Raw genomic sequence first — 15,682 nt, 5'->3', positions numbered from 1 at the left:
ATAGATGTAGTGGGATCCATGGCTCTGCCTGGCTTGTTCCTTGTGCTTGAATTAAGCGGTTTTATACTTACTGAAGTAGCTCTCAATGTGATTTTGCATTACAAATGCAAGATCTACAATCCACAAGCTCTTGGCAGCTAAAACATGGGTTTTATCCAGAGTGGAATTGGAGGTACTGAGGAGATTACATTGCTGTGAATCCCCTCTATCTCCAGTCAGTCAGTAGTAGGTATCTGTGGGATGCATGTGGGGAGATTTTTCTTTGCAGTTTTAATCTGGATACTTTTGGGGCCTAGATATTCTCCTCCTGAGCAGCATTTTACTCAGCCATTTGAAAAACACAAATGTCTTGAACTCTTGTAAACAGAGCAGGTCAGGGATCAAGGAGAGTAACAGCTGTCATGATCAGAAAGGTCAAAAAAATGAATGATGGGGGAGCTATCATCCCCAGTTTTCAACCCAGATTATTATATCTTTAATGTAAATTTTCAACATAACTTATCAGACAAGTCAGGGATGCAGACAGAACCAAGAAGAAACAGACTTTCCTTGGTGGTGAATTGTATCTGTCTGTAAACAGTAATGGTGCAGCTTCTGCCATGTTTACTATTTAATAAATTAGGTTGCTGTTCATAAAGAAGTTCAGTAGTAGTTTCTGAGTTAAAAAGCAGTGACCCCCTAGTTGGTTTCTTGCAGAGTGAAGAACATAAGTACAGAACTTTTGTTTACCATGCAAGTATGAGAGGTCCCCTTCCTCTTAACCACTTCTTCCCATACTACTGCAGTGGAAAAGAAAGCTAATTATTCAGTTTCCACTTTCATCATGCTGCAGTGGCAACCAAAAAAAGAGATTGTTTTGTAGCTAATACCTTTCTCCTAAAGCTCTGTTCTTTGGATAGACAGGTTTTTACCCTCCAGCACAAGCTGCCTCTTGTTCATGTGCACTCTGAAGTAGCTCATTCAGGTTCAATGTGTCTTTCCAGCACCTGGACTTGCCTGCAATCAGGATGTCTTATGATGTGTGTATTTAACAAAGTCTTGACCACATCTGTGAACTACGATGCCAAGGGCTGTGTCCTGTGTGTGCAATTGAGGTACATGTTAAAATCCTTTTCAGCAGTGGTCTGAGACCCATCTCAATAGTGTACTTTCATCTACTGTTCTTTCATCAACAGCAGTTCTCCCTAGCAGTTAGATGGGAATTAGAGGCACAGATTTCAGAAGGCAGTTGCATTTGGACATCTGAAGATGCAGAAGCTGTAAATGGACTTATGAATCTGGTCTGAAATGCTGGTAATCTTGATGGATGTGAGGTATTGCTTGCATACCTCATACTTTGTTGTGCTTCCACTCTGTGGTCCATTCCTGCAAATTCCCACCACAAATGAAGATGTGGACAGGTTCAGAGGGAAATGTACCTCAATACACCTAAAACAATTAGGGACAGCACACACCTGCTGTGTTGTGTTGGCTGCTGCACCTTGAGACTTGGCAGAACAGGTGAGGCCCCTTTTGCCCTCCTGTCTTTTATGTCTGGAAGGTAAAATCCACAATCCACCATTAAGGAAATTTCTATTTCCTAGTGAAGAGGCAGCACTATCCAACCCAGAAGCATAATTCCCACAGGGACAGTGTGACAGATGTACATAAATGTCTAATAACTGTATGAGTACTGTCTTTTCATTGCTGGGATGCATTTTCTTTCTGTTATAAAAACAGTTTTGTTGAGGAACAAGTCTTCCTCTCAAAAATACATTGTTATATTAAGTCTGCCACTGGAGTGGTGCCAAGTCCTTGAGCATTAGCACCCATGTACAAGTTCCTTTTAAAATGTTAACTTCATTAGGAAATACAGCCAGGATGTGAGGTTCTGAAGGGCTGTTTTTTGTTTTGCTTTCCTCTGAAGGCTTTAAGTATGAATCAGTCGAGTTACAGAGCCGCTAATGCTTCACCCACAGCAGGATTTGATGGGATCCTGGCATGTTTGTTACTGTAAGGCTTTGTTGACTTGCTTATTATTGCTACAGTGCCTTTTAGTATTTCACCTAAGACTAGTACTCTAAGCACTTGTTTTTCTGGGAGTTTATATAGGTGTTTTTTCATTCTTCTGCCTGTTGTGTAGCCACATAAGAAGTCAGAAAAAAAAAGATAGCGAGATACAGGGGGGTTAAAATGGGCACTGCCAGAGTTACAGAAGCCTTTTGCCTCTTGAGTGAAGGAAGATGTTTCCCTATATATATAATTCCATAATATGATGTGCAGTGCTGTGCCTTGCATTTTTGGCAGCTTGTTTTGCTGGCACTGTTTAACGAAAGAATACAGGATGACTGGATCCCTGGCATGATCCAGAAAGTGCTTTTCCCTGAACAGCAAGGATAAGTTTAAGTTTATGGTTCTGTTTTGAAATTTCAACTTGTTTTCACAAGCCATATGGCTGCTACAGATGTCAGAGACCTCTTAGTTCTTCTGCCACAGGCTTTTTTTTCCTAGCAAGTATAGCCTTGTGCCAAAGCAGGAGTACTCATGGAACTTCAATCCCCCTTCTCCGTGATGCAGGAAATGAGTAAGTTATCACATGGATGCTACATTTCACTGTCAGTCAAACCATGAGCAGGGGAGAGGCTCTGCTCATTCCTGCAGGCAGTGATCCTTGCCAGCTCTCTCAAGACCTTTACATTCACCTTGACACAAGAAAGTTTCACTGGTGTTTCATTCATTACCTCATCTGCAACTGAAAGAATCCTGGGCTTGTTAGGGCAAACAATACAGGAACACAGGATTGCAAGATGATGTGTGAGTGCTAATTGAAGTATTGCTTAAAGCTGGCATGGTTAATCAGTACAAAACCCAAGGTGGACATTTGTTAGAATCTAATCTTCTGGGATTTGTAGGAGAACATTTTTGAGTGGATTTTTGTTAATACTAGACCTTCTTTGTGTATATTCAAGACATGTACGTATGGATTTAGTCAGTTCTGCATTATTGTAGCTCTTACACCTTCTGGCTTCTGTTGTGGCAGTGAAAATACCTCTTGATAACCATGTCAGCTCAGCAGAGCTGGAGTCCTGGGCTCCCAGGTCCACAGGCCAGGTCTCTCTCTACCTTACTCAGTGAAAATAATTGAAAGTAAGAGTGGTCTATTGTCCTTCATATAGGGCAGTTGTTTGAAGGAGAATGTGACCCCTACAGTTTTATAGGTGTTACTAGACAACACTGGAATTCCAGGAGTTGAACTTCTGGGCTGTGGAGAGGCACAGATCCCCATGGTTACAGAGCAGAGCCTTAATTTTGACGTCTTTGTTCCAGAAGATGCAGTTAAGTGGCCTTCACATCGATGTATTACTGTCAGGGGTTTGTTTCCAACCAGAAATGACCTTGTAAAATCTCAGGCTGCTAACAAGTCTGAAACAAAAAAAATGTTGTTTACCTGCTACATAAGGCAGCACCTTTGGTCAGTTAAAAAAAAAATTCTGAAATATGAAATATTATGACTTATAAAAACCAACTGAAATCTGAGCGTGAAATCTGCATTCCTTGGCTCCTTGCACTCCTTGGTCTGGTTGCCTTCTCAATGCTGTTTTAGTTTTGCACTGTGTATATTTGTATATTTTATCTTGAGATCTGGGGAGGAGTATGCAATACAGGAAATTATCGGAATTTGAAAAACAGTAAATATGTTCAGTAATCCTTCTTAGGGACAGAGGTGCATTATTTAATGAAGATAAAGGAAAAGTAGAACTTAAACTATGTTTATTGAAAATGAAAGGTTAGAGATTTTAGGAGCAAACAATAATAAACTATAAGAAAGATATTTTTGAAGCTTTAGATCTCAGCCACAGGTGCAAATCTCTCTGCAAAGGTAACAAAAATAGTTTCTGACACAAAGTTATGTTCCTGCTAAATTTCAAATTCCTGTTCCAAAAGACAACATAAACATCCCACAAAAATAGCAGAGAAAATTGGCAATCATTAACAAGTACTTTCCTCTCAATTCTTGTTTGAATCTAGCGTGACATGAAGCAGTTTAAAAGCTTGAAACTTTTCAACTTTAAGGACTGAAAGGTGGACTTCCCATGATATCTAGCATTAAAAAAAAAAAAAAAAAAAAGCAGCATTAAAATATGAATTCTTACTATGGTCAGACCCTCACTTAATACATTTGCCTGATTAGAGCTGTAGCTAGCTAATGGTTGCTTATCTGACTTAGAGTTACAAGTATGAGAAATTTAGAGAAACATTTGTGAAGAGGAAGGTTTTGTAGAAACCTGACCTCAACCAACCATGTAAAGGCCAATGGTGTGGCCTTTCCCTGGGACACAGGAGTCTGGTTTAGGCTTACAGTGTTGTACACAAGGCAGTTTTGGGGCATTCCTCATGTCCAAAGATGTAAGTCAGTAATACTTACACCCAATGATTCTGATCTTTCACTCCTTCTCACTTGTAAATTAATTTATATCTACACAGACTCTATTCAAAATAGTGTTACTGAGGGAATAGCCACACCAGTGGTTATTTCCACTGAACAGAACAGCATTGCAACATTATTAAATAGCTCTTGAGTATGAATTAATCCAAGAAGTAGGTTATTGGAATAAAGTCTATTTTATTAGTGCCTTAGGACACTCAGCCAAAACCCGGGGTCCCTCAGCACTATTCAGACATATAATATGAAACAGTCTCTACCTCAGAAATCTATAATCAGATTAGACAAAGCAGACAAATAAAAGAAATAGAGAAATTGAGACAGAAAGGTGTAAAATGGGTTCTCTGCCGTCATGTAGCTGGGAAGTGTGTAGCTAGGCAATAGCACAGGTAGCTTTTTTTAAAAAGTAAAAATGAAAAAGTGCAGCAATGTAAATGAGAATTTGTTAACAACAAAGCCCAGAATCTGCACCTCCGGAAAGAAAGGGAAAATAATTTATCCACCCACACTCACTTTTTCCTGATGAAGGTAGGTGAATAAAGCTGCACTAGCAGAGTGTGACGCTCACAATCCCGAGCTGCGCTTGCCGAGGCGGAACTGCGAGGTACCCATCGTCTGCAGGAAAACAATAGCCCTGCAGCCCCCGCGGTGCCTGCGGGGTCGCATCCCATTCATCCATCCCCTGCACGTGTCCTTTTCACGTGAAGGTTGTTCCCGTCCAGCCGCTATGGAGTCCGTGGATGAAGCTGAAGGACGGCAAGGAGAGCTGAGCAGGAAGGAGCAGTCCCTGAAAGCCTCCCAGAAAACAGCGGTGCTCGGTTGGCCTCCCCCATGGAATGGATTGATACCCGGAGACAACGTGTATCTGTTTGTCCTCTCACAGATACTGGTAAGGCAGCTTGCGTGGCTTTGGAATGCTGGGAACCTTCTTTTAGGCTGTGCTGGCTTGGGAGGCTTCCTTGTTCACTGTAGATGTAGCATGGGAATAGGTGCAGTCCTTATTTCTGCAGCCATCTCTCATGGCTTTGCCTGGAGAGCAGCTCCTGCCTTTTGATGTCCCAGATCCCATCCTGCTCTGTAAACGCCTCTTTTGCCAAATGACCAACATCTCACCAAATCCATTTTCTGTAGTGGATATGTATGGAGGTAAAGACCCATGTTGTTAACTAGTGGAGCAGGAAGTGTGTTCTTTAAAGCTGTGGTGTGGGATGAGGTTATGCCTCTCTGCAAGTGTGTTAAATATAGAGTCATTGCTGTTGTAGTTTATGTTAACTGAGGCATGTGCAGCACCCTTGGGTGGTTGAAATGAAACGTTTGCACGTGTGTATGTTTGTGTGTGTGTATTTATAGTGATGCCTATTTGTGAGAGCTTTGAGAGAGGCCTTAAGAGTCTTTCAATAACATCCTAAGTTCATGGAATTACTAGTTTTGATCTAAAAGTAGTATTCCTGAAAGTTTAGAAGCCAGAGGAACCTGTTGCACTTTCAGTGTTGCTCCACTTGGTGTTTCTGGGCAGCCCTTTTGCTAGTGAGGGTCCGAGGGAACCTATGTAACTCAGTAATGCGCATCTAATTAAGAGTGGTTGAGCTTGGAGCCTTCAGTCTTTTTATTCCTGTTAAGCTACAGCCTAGAAAATACCTGACTTCTTAAAGCACAAGTGATAATCAACATTAAATCAATGCTAACTAAATTAGTTAATTATGCAGTCTTGAAATGAAAATGAATGTGTGTATAATGAGAGATGCTAATTACGTCTTTCCTGATTGATTGCACAGCTTCTCTGCATCATGCTGTGGTACAGCACTTATGGGACCATCCCAGCAGCTCAGAATGCCTTCGACCTGCTCTCTTACTTGCTCACCCCATTTAAACAGGTTTTTTCAGATCAAGGGGAGGTAAGTCCCCGTGCTCCTCTATGATTATACAGTTGATGTCAGTAGTTGCCTTGGGTGGTGCTTCTAACAGCTCTTGTGATAAGCATAATATGTGTGTATTTCATGTGTACGTCCTGAAATGGTAGAAGAGTTTGCTGAAAGCAGATGAATATTTTATCTTTCATATATTGGGCAGATTTTTTTAACTTTGATGTTAGGTCAGCACAGCAGATTTTTCATTATGTGCAAATTATTGCAAATGAAACAAAGCAATAAGAAGTCATCTCCTTAAGGTTAAGCCCACAGTAAAGGGAGAGCTGGAACTTAATTTCTTAACATGAATAGAAGCTTAAATTCTGGAAGAATGGATCAACCCATATAAAAACCCATATTGATTGAATGTTTAGAACATATCTGTGTGCAGGAAATGTATTTCAAGTGTACTAGGTGCACAGATTCAATTACATCTACAGAGCTACCCCAGTAAAATTGCCTAGCTTCTCACCATGACATGATGACATGTATACCAGAATGATTCATCTGATAAATTACTGGTAATTATACCCAGTGCAGATTTTTCTAGTGTGGACAGAACATTAATTAAGTGGTGAACAGCTACTTTCAAAAATCTGATGAAATATATTTGCTTTCAGAATGCTTAGATCCATTGTACATAATCTTTGAGGCAGAGGCTTTCCAGTGTAATGGAAAATCAGATTCAGTGCCTCTTGTGATTGAAGTACAGCCGAGACTGTTTTCTGTTTTCTCAGTGTTTATGAGCTGCATGTCACCTGCTCTTTTGGGTTTTTTTGAAAGAAGTACTTTTTCTTTTGAAGTTGGCTTTATTATGCACAAAGCTCTTCACAGACTGTTGCCTGTGTCTTATTTGCAGGGCCTCAATCATTAACAAATTGTTGTTCCTTACAGAAAAGTACTGATTTGTATAATTTTGACTTGCAATAATTGCCCTTCATAGAGGAAAGTGATTCCTAGAATGCACCACGAGAACACCCAAAGTATGACTCTGTACAGATGTTGATGCATATGTTTGAGGACTGTTTATTATAGCGCTATTTATTGTGCAGATTTACACTTGAAAACAGTATAGGCAAAGAAATCTTCTGATGTTAAAATAAGCAAATGGAAGCTCTTAACTCCAAATTTCTCATTAGCTGTACTAGTAGGAGAAAAACAGAATAAAATTCCTTGCTCACTGAAGCCCTTTAGAACTGAGTTTTGCACCTACTACAGAGAACAGGCTGAACTATAGACTACTATAAAATGACTAAGGCATCAGAAATAATTCCACTGACAGTGGTGAGAGTTAATCTGATGGTGTTTCACTGAATGTGTAGAAAGCACAGAAAACTCCTCTGGGGCTGGATTCTATTTAAGGATCCCCAAACCCAGGAGCAATACTAAACTTTGTTTAAAGCCCTTTACTGCAGTATAAAAACCACCCTGACTGTAGCAATGAAGTACTGGTGCAGTCTGCAAAATTGAATTGTGGATTCAGATCTCAACTTTGGCAAAGTGTGAGGATTGGCAGCAGAACTCCTGTTTGCCTTTACAGTGAAATCTGGGGTTTAGACCTTCTGAGATGCTGGAGCATAGAGATGGTTTCAGTTTCAGTCTTCTCCAAAGCCTGGATTTTTTTTTTTTTTTTTTTTTTTTTTTTTTTTTTGGTGCTGATGGCAGTTTTTCCACAGGTGAGTATGATATCAGTAAATCTTCAGGGGAAATAATATATGCTTGGCCAAAAACACGCATGCAGACTGTACTGTGGCCCTACATTCTTCATGAATCTATGTCTATTCTGTTGTTCCACAGAGCCTGACTACAGTTGGGAGTGTTGTTGTATCATATATCCTGCTGTCTTTGGCTTCTTTAGGACTGCTATTTGTAGGATCTTTGGTAAGTTACGATACAGCACAAACTGTATTCATACTCTTTTTCAGGGAGTTTTTATAAGATGTCTTATTTAACAAAAGTTGATGTTATTCCCAAGTTAATTGTAAAGCATCATTTTTGTTTCTGTATAATTATCTGCTTGCTTTATGTAGAGGAATTAGCATTATTCAATTTCTTGATGAATTGGAATGGTATATAAAAATGGTTTTTATTTTTTCCACCCACAGATGGGCAAACTATTTCCACTGAAGTAGAAGGAATGTGTCCATTAACAGGACCATCATCCATTGATTTCAATGGCAGAAGGAGCTGTTCCAGAGTGCCACTGTTCTTCTGAAGTCCTGTTAGATGTAGGCCAAGGCCCCAGCTGCAGAACAAGATTAAGCAGCACGACTACAATTAATCTAGTTAGCTGTCAGCTGGTGGGGAGCAGCAGTGTGTTGTGTTTCTCCATGGATTGTCTAACTGGCACAAAGTTGTGTGCTAGATGGAAGAGCTATGGAGAACTCTGTGTTGTCAGGGAGCTCTAACTGAATGTGGCTTTTCAAACCCCTCTCCGCTGTTCTCTTAGAGTGGGAATGCAGCTACTGAACATGAAGGCAGAGCATCACCTCCTGTCCTTCCAGAGCTGCAGGTAGCTCAGGAAGTCAAAGCTGTGCTGTGTATATGCAGTTTGAGTGATGGACAGCATAATGAAGTACATCCCAGAATCATGGGACTGTAGGTGGGCAGAGACTGCTAGCCTAACATCCTGCTTGGAGCCAGGCTGTTGCCAACACTTGGTAAAGTCAACCATGAAATTTTCCACTCAGGTTTTGAAAACATTCAGGGGAGGAAGGTTTATCATCTCTCTGTGTGCCTGTGCCACAACCATGTGGCACTTTTGGGCAAGAGATGTTTCCTTGTGTCTCATCTGAATTTCACAAATGTAAATGTCTAGGCTGAATTTCTGCAGGCTTGTTCCTTGTGGTATCAGCTGATACTACCAAGAAATATCTGGCTGCATCTCTGGAGCTGCGCTTCAAGTAGTTGCAGATCACCCCAGCCTCCTCTTTGCCAGGCTGAACAAGCCCAATTCCCTCCACCTTTTTCTTGCACTCTAGACCTTGACCTCCTTTGAAACCATCTGCTGGGACCACTCAATTTTTTAAATATCTGTCTTAAACTGGGGAACTAAATTTATAGACAGTATTCAAGGTGCAGCTCCCTCAGTGCCAAGGAAAGGGGAATGCCTCCTCTGATTTGCTGGCCACATTCCCTGCTAGGAAGTAATGTCATATTCTATGCCATGCTTAAGTTCACTCAGAGGCAGCACAGTGGCAAAATCTTCTGTTTAGTGTCAGGAAAATGGACTTTCTAAAAACAATTCACAAGGCAAAGAAATTATAGTTAATGCCTCCATTATTCTGATCATTGATGTAGGCAAGGAATTTGGTGAGGTTTATGCAATTTTCTGGGTTTTTGATGTTGCTGTACCTTATCCAGATTAATTTTGTCTTCAAAAATAAACTTTCATTAATTCTCTAATTGCAAATATTAAAAAAAAAAAAAAAGACATCTAAGAATTGTCAAGAACTGTATGAGTTCCAGATAAATTATAAATTTGCAGCAAAGTGTTCTGGACTGAAAATCTGAATAGCAGGGATATGATTTTTTTTTTTTTTTTTTTTTTTTTTTTTTTTTGCATATTCAGCTATTTCTCAGAGCATGAAATCTTTTATTGCTGACCCATTCTTAGCACAGAAGATAGAGTTAAGTGAAAGCTCTCTATGGCCAAAAAGTCTGATCTCTCTTTGGACAATTTTGCGTGTGAACTCCTTGCAAGTGAACATGAATACCACTGTAGATTAAAGTAGACTTGGTCCATTTTTGTGTTGGTTAAAATCTGTGTATAGAAAAGCATTTTCTAGCAGTTTCCATGTTGGTGAGTTTGCACTGGTTTGTATTCCTGTGGTCTGTGCTAAGATTTTTCTAGCTAGAGTAGAGGCACACATGTCACTCTACATCACCCTGCTCTCTGGATAAATTGCTGGGCTGCAGAGTGTAAGAAGTGTCCTGTGAGTTCTGACCTATGGTGTGTCTTGCCCAGTATGTTGTCTCTAACATGGACATTAGGAAGGAGAGACTGTTTAGAGAGAACACATGAGCCTTGTCCCTTCCTGCCTACCTGTCACCTTCCTCTCAGATGTCTGAGGTCATGCTGCTTTGCAATGTACAGATTTGAAAATATCTGCTTTTATCAGTATTTGCAGAATAAGGTATAACCTAGTCACTGGCAGAACATTGAAAATGGTGATTGAACCAGGCAGGGTTTCTACAATACCAGCCTGGTGGATAACATATTGTTAGATGAAAATAATTTTCTTTATTTTCCCCTTTGTCTCAGCTGAGTGAGACTCTCTCTCTCTCTCTACTTAAAATTGATTTTAAGCCACATGCTGCCTAGAAGAGACTTTGAAGGAATCTTTTCCTTTAAGGAGTGCCTTTATGACCAAGCCCTTCTTTCCCAATGTTGAAACTGACACTGTCATACATGACATCCTCATGTAGTTTAGTAGCCTAGGCACTTTTAAACTGGTCATTTAAAAACCATGAAAGAAAATGAGAGAAGAGGCTTTTACTATGGAAAATAAGATGTGTTCTTAGTCTCAAAAGGATGCATGACAATTCAGTAGAGTTTGTATGGCGTTAGCCTGAGTGATACTACTTATTATATGCTAGATGGATGAAGTTGGCCTAAGGTTCCAGATCCTGGAATTCAGACTTGGGCTTGAAATTTTTAACTGAAAACTGTATGGAGGATTTGAAGTCTACTGATCTGATTTCCAAATCATCTAGCCTGTCACAGCATCTGTGCAAGCTGATATGATGTGGAATTTTTTTAGATTCATGCAATTTCAAACCTTTTGTTAATTTGTAATATAAACTTTCATATTGCAGTTGTTTCTTAAAAATTCACATGATTCATTATTTAATGTTTATACCATGTTCAAATCAGATAATTAGATTATAACACAGTCTGTGCCCTGGACAATAGCCAATATGGGCGTTTTGAGCCCCAGGATCAGGTACATCAAAATCGAGACCTCTTCAGAAAATGATGGGTTTATGCATAAATTTGAGGTACAGTGCCTGGTTATTAAAGATGTTCAGCTCAATCATATTAAGATAGCTATATGCAAATTTCAGATGGAAAACCATTAAATCAGGAGAGGTATGATTTGCAGAATGCTACACTGGATTTTTATTTTGTAAACAAGCCTGGGAAGGGTAAGAAACTGAACAAAAGGACAGTGGTATCACATTGGCTTGCATATGATGGTCACAAGCACATTCCACTTCCACTGTATCCCCGAGTTAAGCCTGGCTAGCTCAGTGGAAACCTCTGTGGCTGAAAGCAGGTTTGAATGGGTAGATGTGAATCCTTGCAACACACACCACAAAGCTACTCCTGCATGGAACATTCGTGTTCTCTTCAGTACTCCCCAATTCTAATACTGGACTGCTGCCCTAAAGACCCATGCCCTAGGCTATATGGAAGGGCTGGCTACAAGCTGAATCTTGTTTAAATGTTTGTTTCCTCCAGTTTTGGCACCTCCTCAGAGCCCCACCAGACCCTCCCTTCCCACTGCAAGAGGACAGACGCCAGTCTGTGAGCCGGCAGCCTTCCTTCACGTACTCAGAATGGACAGAGGACAAAAATGAAGATGACTTCCTAGATCTGGATCCCGTACCAGAAACTCCAGTCTTTGACTGCGTAATGGACATTAAAGCAGAGACAGACCCAGCTACTCTGACAGTTAAATCCGTGGGCTTGCAAGAAAGGTAGGGGAGATGTGACTCATAGGGAAAAGTCTGCTCCCAGATTTTGTGGGTTTAGGAGTTCTGTGCCTGGTGGGAAGCTTTATGGTCTTTGTGAATGTCACTTTCAAATGTGGTTGTGAAGTCAAGCACCTCCTTTACTTCCTGTCCTGTTTTCAGTCCAGTCATAAATACAAGCATGTTAGTTAAAAAGCATACAGTTTCTGGATAGCTGTCAGCAAGTGCTGTTCTAAAGCATCATTTCTTTCTATTGAATACATCTATTTGTGTTTGATCAGTCTCTCACCATTCATCAGGACAGCAGCTGCATTGCATGAAATCCCCTATATAGCAGTAAAAGCTTTTACCTTTGAAAGAGGTGGGTCTCATTGATATGTTTTTTTCCCCTGTCATACTGGAGGACTAGTCTTTTCTCCAAAAGCAAACTATAGAAAAAGGGATAGTCTTTAGCATTCCTTATATAAATGAGTTAATCCATAAGTAAACAAATTATGCAAATGAACCCAGTAATGAAACTTTGGGGTGAGCTGGTGTTCACTGCCTGAACCTTAAGGGCAGCTTGAAAAGAGGAGTTTCTTGGGCAAGTGAGGAGCTTCTCAGAGAAGTTCAGAGCTGCGAAAGGGCAGTTTCAAGATTAAAGGAAAATATTTTTCTGGTTTGTGTCCTTTCAGTTGTCTTAGTGAAATAGAACAAAGGTCTTGATGATAGAATTCCTGTGAATAAATTCTGCTAAAGTGACGATGTTACAAATAAGAATGAAGTTACTGAGGGGCCCAGCATAGAAAAGTATCATCTTTCTTTATTTCTTAGTTTTCAAGCTTAATTAGAGTGCTAACCATAGTTAATTCTCATCTGTAAAGCTTAAAACAAAGGACAGAACTTAGATTTTTTTTAAGAACACAGTGCTGATTTTCTGAAGCTCCTCAGGATGCAGTAAAAAGGAGTGTTACAGAAGAGGCTTTCAATTTGCACTCTTGCTGGTTTAGAATGTCTTTTATTGCTTTATGGCTTATTATAACATTGTCCTAAAATGTTATACTGTTTATTGTTTTATTCTACCTTTATATGAGATCGCAGTAACCTCTGGGGCTTGTCCCTGAAGCTGCTGCTTTGTTGGTTTTTCATTATAGGCAAGATTGGACTTGAAATATGTGAGTCATTTGTGTTCTTCGCTATCCCTATTTAATTCCATTTCTGTCACTTTAAAGAGATGACATTTTTCCTCAGGTGACTGCTAGCCTACATGAAAGACACTCACTGTATCAAGAGAACTGTGGAGTATTGCTTGGAGAATAATCAGTTGGTTAAAGTGATGAATTACAGTGAAAACCCTGTCAAATAATTAGAAGTGGGGCAATGAAAGCACTTGCTTGAAGTTCTCAAACTAGGTGCAACGTGAACACCTAAGACAGAAACTTATTTTCAACATATATGTATCTTGGAGAAGACAGACATCATTTCAGGTTTGAGCTGTGCCCTGACAAACTTCATTTACATTACACATTGGTTACTTTTCCTTTGTTTGGTGTTGTGTTAAACCTGTGCCTCTTTGGCATCTGTTCTGCTTTTCTCTTCCTTCCCTCTCAATTTTTAGCCACCTATGCAATTAAAGGGGTGGTCAGCAGCTAATGTTGTTGAAGAAGAAATAATCATTTCCTCATGCTAAAGAACTATTAATGTAGGTAGCCTCTTCTACCTTGAAAGAACCAAAAGCAATCCTTGTCAAATGCATCTGTTTTGGGGAAGAAATGTGGTAGCTGTCTAATAGCACACAGGAGGGCGAGGTGAAACCCTTTGAAAGGTGTCATTAAAGATTCCATGTCTGCCACTAGTGGCATTTCCCATGGCTGTGATCATAGCAGGAGGCTGGCTGCAAATTCTTTTGGACAAAATCCTGAGTCCAGGAAAGGGCTGTGATCCAAGTGATGGCTTCTGTCCTCTGAGTTGGTCATGCCTGCGTGCCTACATGGTTTTTAATAGCTCCTGCACACACCCTCTAACTATTTTTTTTTGAGTTGAGAGTCATCAAAAATGGGTTCACTGTGTAAATGTATAGAACTTTTACCTAGTAATCATCATATTGTGTGGCTTTATTGTTATGTTAAAGATATTTAAATATAGATTTGCTGACGGCTTTTAAATCTTACTTTTGTCTGTCATATGTGAGACTAACAGAAGCTCAGAGGTGCTTTAAAACTTTATTCCTAATAGGCATTTTGACTTCCTTGGTTTGTTGTGTGGCTAACTAACAAAAAATTCTACACTTAACAGTATCTGCTTATAATGTGACTGTTAAAGTGTTGGGACCTTCGTTTTACCCTTGTTATGATGTACAGTTGTCAAAAGAGCATTTTTCAGATAGAAAAATTATTCACTGCAGTTGGTAGGCTTTTTATGTCTCTACTAAAGTTGAACTGGTAGTTTACCCCAGTAATGTTTCAGTGTCCAAAATCATATTCTGGTTTTGTCCACACAAGAAGCATCACCCATTTTCTTACAGGTAGTGACCAAAATGTCCCCACCAGAACCAGCTGGGTAATTTCCTGAAGTTGTTTATGTATCGTTGCTGTCTGTGATGAGTCTGTCGTGAGCATATTTCAACTGCTCTGTTTTGCAGGAGAGGTTCAAATGTTTCACTCACACTGGATATGTGCACCCCAGGCTGCTCTGAGCAAGGCTTTGGCTATGTCATGTCCCCACGGGAGCAGTCAGCCCGAGAATACCTCCAGACAGCATCGAACATCCTGACTGAAGAGGAGCTGCACAAGAAGGCTCTGGATCCTTTCATACTCCAGGCAGAGTTCTTTGTGAGTGTCTTTCTCTCTCTTCTAGGAGCATCCAAAAAATGGGATGTTGCCTCTCCAGAGAAGACCTTGGTATTATTTTCTGCCAGTATAAAAGTAGAACATGCAAACTCCACTTCTGTCAATGAAGCATTTCATGCAATTCCCAAATTTATCATTCCTTTAAATTACAATGTCTGAAAGATTTCAATAGTATTGTCACTTAAAAACTAGAGAGTTGATTCTGGCAAAACCAACAACAGCATCAAGAAGTCTTTGTTTCACAAGATTTTGTTTTGGGTTGGTTTTTTTTTTGCTGATGCATACTACCGTTTTAACAACAGCAACAATCACTAGAATTCAGAAGAAAAGCTACATTTGCTATAAGCATAACTTCTTGAAATATATCTGGAGTTGCCCTAGGATGAAATTAGTCCTAATCCACCCTCTTTGCTGTTGAATGCTTAATGTGGAGCTCCTTTCCAAATCTAAATGTTCTCTGGTTACCTGAAACACAGTGTGGCTCTGTCATTTAGCAGGATCTGTAGAAAGTATGCATTTCTGGGGTTTTTCTCTGTACAAAAATAATTTGCTAGTTGTAAACTACTGAAATTAATACTGCCATGCCAAATATTCTCTTAATCGTGAAATCTCAGCAGAGCAGGAGGAAGATAATGTTTTGCAACATTACAGCCCTTTCAGCCTGTCCTCTTCGTGACCTCTAAGTGTCTGAAAGGGAAAGACCACTCTGATTATCACTTGCTGTCCTCCCTCCTTGCACAGTTTCAGGGATTTTTTTTCCCTTTATGAGAACAGGGGGATACTCTGGGCTTCTATTTTAAAATAGAACACAAGGTATCTGTGGTCCT

The 15,682-nt window shown here is 40.0% G+C and overlaps 1 protein-coding gene across 14 annotated transcripts in view; it reads left to right on the top strand.

Annotated features, from left to right (window-relative positions):
• PTPN5 (protein tyrosine phosphatase non-receptor type 5) overlaps positions 1-15,682 on the top strand; it is a 76,794-nt gene that overhangs the window by 39,057 nt on the left and 22,055 nt on the right. For 8 of the 14 annotated variants that reach the window (XM_077784267.2, XM_077784265.2, XM_021525660.4 and 5 more), the window contains exons 3-7: positions 5,131-5,312; positions 6,199-6,318; positions 8,128-8,211; positions 11,795-12,033; positions 14,648-14,837. In XM_077784267.2, coding sequence (XP_077640393.2) covers positions 5,131-5,312; positions 6,199-6,318; positions 8,128-8,211; positions 11,795-12,033; positions 14,648-14,837 — 815 coding nt within the window. The remainder of the gene's footprint in view (positions 1-5,130; positions 5,313-6,198; positions 6,319-8,127; positions 8,212-11,794; positions 12,034-14,647; positions 14,838-15,682) is intronic. The other 6 variants (XM_085581468.1, XM_085581467.1, XM_085581466.1 and 3 more) reach the window with 1 other exon arrangement.

Source organism: Lonchura striata, chromosome 5, assembly GCF_050655825.1.
Source record: "Lonchura striata isolate lonStrDom1 chromosome 5, ASM5065582v1, whole genome shotgun sequence".
NCBI classification, from domain to species: domain Eukaryota; kingdom Metazoa; phylum Chordata; class Aves; order Passeriformes; family Estrildidae; genus Lonchura; species Lonchura striata.
Note: the sequence above shows the minus strand (reverse complement) of the source record. Positions and strands in the feature narration are given on the sequence as shown.